Genomic DNA, 5,873 nt, shown 5'->3' on the forward strand with positions numbered 1-5,873 from the left:
GATGCCAAGATCCAGGACCTTTCTTCGGAGCTCAGCAAGAAGGACCAGTCCCTGCAGCAGGAGTCCTCTGCTCGCAAGGAGGCCGAGAACACCCTGGCCGAGGCCGAGCGCGGGGCCAACCTCCTGCGTGTCGAGCTGTCCGAGGCCACCCACAAGCTGTCCAGTGTGACGGCCGCGCGTGACAAGCTCGAAGACAATGTCAAGTCCCTGGAGGAGCGCATCCACCAGCTTCAGGTGGCCCAGGCCAGCCTGTCCAGCTCGGCCTCCGCCCAGGCCGATTCCACCGGCCGGCTGAAGTCCCAGCTTGAGGAGACGGAGGCCGAGCTGGAGGCCCTGCAGATGAAGTACTCCTCCAAGACCAGCGTCCTGGCCGAGCTGGAGGAGACCGTGGCCGACCTGACGGCCAAGATCGCCTCCCTCGAGCGGGCCCTCGCCAGCGAGCAGGAGAAGCGCCAGGTTGCGCAGAAGGACCTCGAGTGCGTCACACACACACACACATACATGCATACATGCGGGCGGGCGGGAGCGGCAGGGGGGGGGGGGGGGGGCCCGGAAGCCGTCCGGCTCTCGTGCCCTTTTCCTTTTCCTTTCCCTCCCTTTGGCCTGTGCCCGTCATCACGGCCGGCGAGCGTAGGGGGGGGGGGGGGGACTGCCAGCAATGCTGCAGCCACCTCCCATATGTGTGCCCCGGTCGGCCGTGGGGCCACCCTCCTCGCCTTTGGCCGGGGGAAGTGTGCTCTCCGTCCGCTTGCGGCGCGGGGCGTCTCTCATGTGCCTCCCCCGGCTGCTATGCCCCGCCCCCCCCCTTCCCCCACCCATCATGCTCGGGGCGAATGTGCACCCACTAACGAATGCGCCCCTCCCGGAATCGCGCCCCACAGTGAGACCAAGACCCAGCTGTCCGAGGCCACCTCCAAGTTCCAGGCTGCCGAGCGCCAGGTCAGCCGCCACGAGACCGGTACGTCGCCATATGCCCCCCCCCCCCCTCTCTCCCTCTATCCATATACCCTGCCTCCCTGCCGTGGCAGCGACGCATGGCCCGGTCGCTGACTCCCCCCCCCCCCTCCCGCCCCATTCTCGCAGAAATCCTCTCTCTCAGCCAGAGCCTGGCCTCCGCCCAGTCCTCGCTGGAGGCCGAGCAGAAGCTCAAGACCGAGCTGCTGACGGCCAAGAACGAGGCGGACTCGCGACTGGCCCTGATCGACGCCGAGATGAAGTCACTCAAGCGCGAGCTGACCACGACCCAGGTCAAGCGCGACCAGCTCCAGGTCAAGGTCGAGGAGCTGGAGCAATGTGCGTCCCGCAATATGCAGCGTCCTCTCCCCCCGCGCTTCGCGAGGGCCGCTCTCATGCTAACATGCCCCGCCCCCTCCTCTCCCCAGCCATGGCCTCGGCGCTCAAGTCCTCCAACGAGGAGGCGGCCTCCCTGTCGCAGAAGGAAATCGAGTCGCTGAAGAAGCAGCTGGCCAGCGAGAAGCAGCATGCGGCCGAGCTGAACACCCAGGTGGACGACCTGATCCGGGAGAAGGCCTCGCTCGGGGTCCGGATCACGGAGCTGAACCAGTCGCTGGAGACGTCGAGCCACGAGCTGAGCGCCACAACCAAGAAGCTGGCCGCGCTGCAGGCGCAATTTGACCTGAAGGTGGCCTCGGAGCGGGACCTGCTGGCCACGCAGTCCGAGCTCCAGGCGGCCAATGCCCAGCTGGAGGTGTCGCTAACGGAGGCCAACAATGCGCGGAACCGCTCCATCGAGGAGATGCGCGCCCTGCAGGACCGCCTCCAGTCGGTGGACACCGAGCTGAAGGAGGCCCAAATCCGGGCGGACCAGTCGCGCCGGGACTTCCGCGAGGAGAACAGCTCGCGCGAGGTCCTGCGCGGGCAGCTGGACCGGGCGCGCAGCGACCTGGAGGTGGAAAAGCGGACAACCCAGCAGCTGCAGGTGTCGCTGGATGCCTCGCTGGCCGAGAAGAAGTCCCTGGAGGAGCGCCTGGAGAAGGCGATCGCCGAGCAGCAGGCCCAGGACGAGGCCTCCCGGGCCCTGGAGGAGACCCTGTCGAGTCTGCGCAAGGAGCGGGCCGTGGTGCAGGTGGACGTTGTCCAGCTGGAAAAGCGCCTGCAGATGGAGCAGCAGCGCCAGCGCGAGCTGGAGGAGCAGGCCCAGGAGACCGGGTCCCGGCTGGCGCGCACGGCCCAGGAGACGGCCCAGCTGACGGAGCAGCTTGCTTCGGAGCAGGCCCGGGTCCGGGACCTGCAGGCCCAGCTGGCCGAGGCCCAGGCCCAGACCTCCTCCTCGTCGGCCGAGGACAAGCAGCAGATCGAGGCCCTGCTGCGGGACAACAAGCTCCTGGCCGAGAAGAACCAGGCGACCGTGGCCCGCCTGGAGGCGGTCCTGACCCAGAAGCCGGAGACCATGTCACGCTTCCAGTACCGGCGCCTGCGCGATGAGTATGCCGCCTTCAAGGCCCGTTCCGAGCTGCTGACCGAGCGCCTGGAAACCGATGTCAAGCTGTACAAGGACCGGAACAGCCGCCTGCTGAAGGAGCTGGCCGATGCCAACCACCTGATTACCCAATTCCGGGATCACACCTGTGCCGCGGGGGGTAGCCCGGCGGTGGTGACCACCCCCACCGGTGGTGTTGCGGCCGGGTCGGGCTCGGGGCCGGCCTCGCTGGAGGCGGCCATTTCGGCGGCCACTGCCGCGGCCGCGGCCGCTGCCTCGCACAGCACCACCTCCTCGACGGAGCTGGCGTCGCCGGTGCCGGCATCGCCGCTGGAGCGGCGGAACTCCAGTGCCTCCATGATGAGTGTCTCGGCCGGGGGGTACCACTCGCCGTCTTCCTTCTCTTCCGGGGCCGGGACCGGGTCGAGCCACTCTTCGCCGACCATGACCAGCAGCACGAGCCATCATCATGGCTTGTCGCATGCGGGCGCCTCGTCCGGTGGTCAGCAGTCCTCCTCGATGCTGTCGTTCTTCCGGCTGCGGACCATTCGCCCGCAGTCGCGCAAGTTCTCCCTCGAGGGGTATCTCAAGATGCTGATCGAGGCTGACGGCATCCGCCAGGGCTGGGACCGCAAGTACTTTGCCATCCTCGACGCGCAGGTCTTGATGTTCGAGAAGCGCGACCATGCCCCGAAGGGCGAGGGCACGCCGGTCATTGACATCCGGTGCGTGTGCCTCTCCCCTCCGCCGGGTCCGGGCGCGGGCGCGGGGGTGGGGGTGGGGGGTCTCCTTTTGGCGGGGATCCGCCCCCCCATTCGCCTCTGCCTTTTTTCCGCCCTCCTCTTGCCCGCCCCCCTTTTTGACGATCTACCCTGCTTGCTAACGAAAACGTGTTTGCGATTTTCCTTCCGTGCGCCCCCTCCCCCCCCCCCCTCCTCGTCATGTTGTCCCGTGTGGCGGTGGCTGCTGCGCGTGTTTTTGGGTGGATGTATGTGCCTCGTGTGCTCCCCCCCCTTGCCGCGCGCACACACACACACATACGCGGGCATACAACACACAGGTCCAAGCACTTTGTCGTTCGCCCTGGCAGCACCAAGATGCAGGACTCGCCCAACATCGCGGAGATCCCCTGCATCTTCGTGGTGTATGCCACGAATGGCGACCCGGCGCAGCTGTTCCGCGCGGCGTCCGTGTCCTCCACCGCGTCCGGGGTCAGTCGCGCGGCGTCATTGACCTCGGCCACCGGGATCGTCGGGTCAGCCGGGTCCATCGACAGCGTCGGGTCCTCGGCATCCAACGACAATTTGGCCATGGCGGCGGCCATCGGCCGCGGCGGCGGAGGGGCAGGCAGCGTGCGCACTTCCTCGGGCCTGGCCGGCGAGCCGATTACCACCTCCTCGCGCGTCGGGTCCGAGAGCAGTGTCTGCTCCTCGTCGGTCGACACGTCGGAGGTTGCCAGCTCCGACACCGAGCCCGAGACCGAGGGGTCTGGGCCGGCTTCGCCGGCGGTCCTGACCCGCGTGCAGGATCTGACCCATCGCCAGGTGCACACGATGAACATCATCAGCGGCCTGCAGAAGGCCCTGCTTTTGGCCGGGTCGACGACTCAGAAGAACCTGATCGAGAAGCAGCTGGACCCCCACCGCCGGGAGCTGGCGTCGATCGAGCGCGAGCTGCAGACTCTGCGCGGGCAGCAGGCCGGGGCCGGGGCCGCTGGCGGGGCCAGCGCCACCGGCGGCCCGGATGCCGCCTCCTCGCAGGCGGTGGCCACGCTCGACGCGAAGATCCTCAAGCTGTCCAATGAGCTGGAGGTGGAGAAGGGCGTGCGCGATGGCGCCATCAAGCTGATTCTCAGCCTGCTGGAGTCGCGGGATCACATTAGCCGGTCGTTGGCCCAGCGGCACCTGGATGACATTCGGCTCCGGGTGCAGAGCATGCTGACGCACTTGGCCGAGGTGGAGAAGGAGCGCCAGGCCCTGCTGGTGTCCATTGGCCACTGGCCGGGGGATGTGCTGCGCTTCGATGTCTCCGGACAAGACCACCAGTTCACGGTCTGCCCGACGGCGGCCAGCGGCAAGCCGGCCAACTGCTTCGTCTGCGAGAGCTCCCTGTCGCAGGTGACCACGGTGCTGTGTCGCGCATGCAATGTTCACACGCACACCCGGTGCGCGTCGCTCATCGAGGAGCGCTGCTCCGAGGTCCTGGTCATGAACACCACCCGGCCGCAGGTGTTCATCGCCTCCGACCCGGAGGCCCGGCTCCTGTGGGTGGACAAGCTCCTCTCCGCGCGGATGTCTCACATGAATGCCGTGGCCGCCGGGCCCAAGTCCGCCGATTCCTAGTCCCCTCCTCGCGGCGGCGCGCCGGTTCGCGTGCGCGTTCATGTGTGTGTGTGTGTGTGTGTGTGTGCGTGTGTGCGTGTGTGTCTGTGTGCGTGTGCGTGTGCGTGTGTGGATGCATGGGTGGGGGGGTGTGGATACCCTGCCCCCCCTCCCCCTCCATCTATCCATCTCCGACCTCGCTCTCTCTCTCTCCTCCCTCACTCCCTTTTTGTGTGTGCGTGTGTGTTTGTACGTGCCTGTTCTCTCTTCCCTCTTATACTGCACTACCGCCATGCATGCGCAAATACATGTCTACAGAGAATCTCCTGCCTCATGTTTTCCCCCTCCTGGGCGCTGCTCCTCCCGTGCGCGCGCCCCCACGGGAGGGGGGGGGGGGTATCGACACGGGGATGGTGTTGGTGATGCAAGGCTGTTGTGCCCCTTCTTCTTCTTCCTTTGCACGGTGTGCGTCCTCCAAGCGGCGGCCGAGAGAGGGGCGCAAGGCGCGGGGGAGGGGCTTGGTGGTGGCTAGACGCCGAAAGGAGGGGGCCCCCGAAGGAGGTCGGCCCACAGGGGCAAGGACTGCTCCCCCTCTTTCCAGTCCCGCCGGCAGCGGCGCAGCACCGCATATCAGAATGGATCCGGACTTTCGCCACGGCGCGCGCCCAGTCTGGGGTATCTGTATTTGGCCCAGCCACGGAGGCCAAATGTCGTTGGGGTTCTTCTAATGACTGAATGACATTCACGGGCTACACATGCAGATTCGGGCATGCCGCCCGCCTCTCTCCCCCCCCCCCCGCACTCGCGCAGACGACGCCCCCCCGCAGGGCCTCATGCGGGGTGATGCAGGGGCCGCGCGCCGGGGGAGGGGGGGTGGGGGGGAGCTGGGCCGGCCTTCGTGCCCTTTCTAATGGTTCATGGCAGACCCACCGTTGGGGGGGGGGGGGGCGGGGGCGCGGCGGAGGGAGACGAACCTTTTTGGCGATTAGAAACAAGCACAACAAGGTAGGGACTGAGCCCTGGGGAGGATGAGACGCAGAATACGCGCTCATATAAGCCGGTGTCTGCCTCTGTCCGGCTCTCTCTCTCTCTCTTTCTCTCCCCCTGCTCTG

The 5,873-nt window shown here is 67.2% G+C and overlaps 1 protein-coding gene across 1 annotated transcript in view; it reads left to right on the forward strand.

Annotated features, from left to right (window-relative positions):
• Nucleotides 1-4,845, forward strand: part of H696_04759 (AGC/DMPK protein kinase) — a gene marked incomplete at its 5' end in the record, with an annotated part of 7,661 nt that extends 2,816 nt beyond the window's left edge. Inside the window, 5 exons of the mRNA XM_009498622.1 lie at nt 10-476; nt 882-958; nt 1,084-1,293; nt 1,383-3,165; nt 3,501-4,845. Of these exons, the coding sequence (XP_009496897.1) occupies nt 10-476; nt 882-958; nt 1,084-1,293; nt 1,383-3,165; nt 3,501-4,782 (3,819 nt within the window). The 3' untranslated portion in view covers nt 4,783-4,845. The remainder of the gene's footprint in view (nt 1-9; nt 477-881; nt 959-1,083; nt 1,294-1,382; nt 3,166-3,500) is intronic.
• Nucleotides 4,846-5,873: the final 1,028 nt, after the last annotated feature.

Source organism: Fonticula alba, assembly GCF_000388065.1.
Source record: "Fonticula alba strain ATCC 38817 unplaced genomic scaffold supercont2.8, whole genome shotgun sequence".
In the NCBI taxonomy this organism is placed as follows: domain Eukaryota; order Rotosphaerida; family Fonticulaceae; genus Fonticula; species Fonticula alba.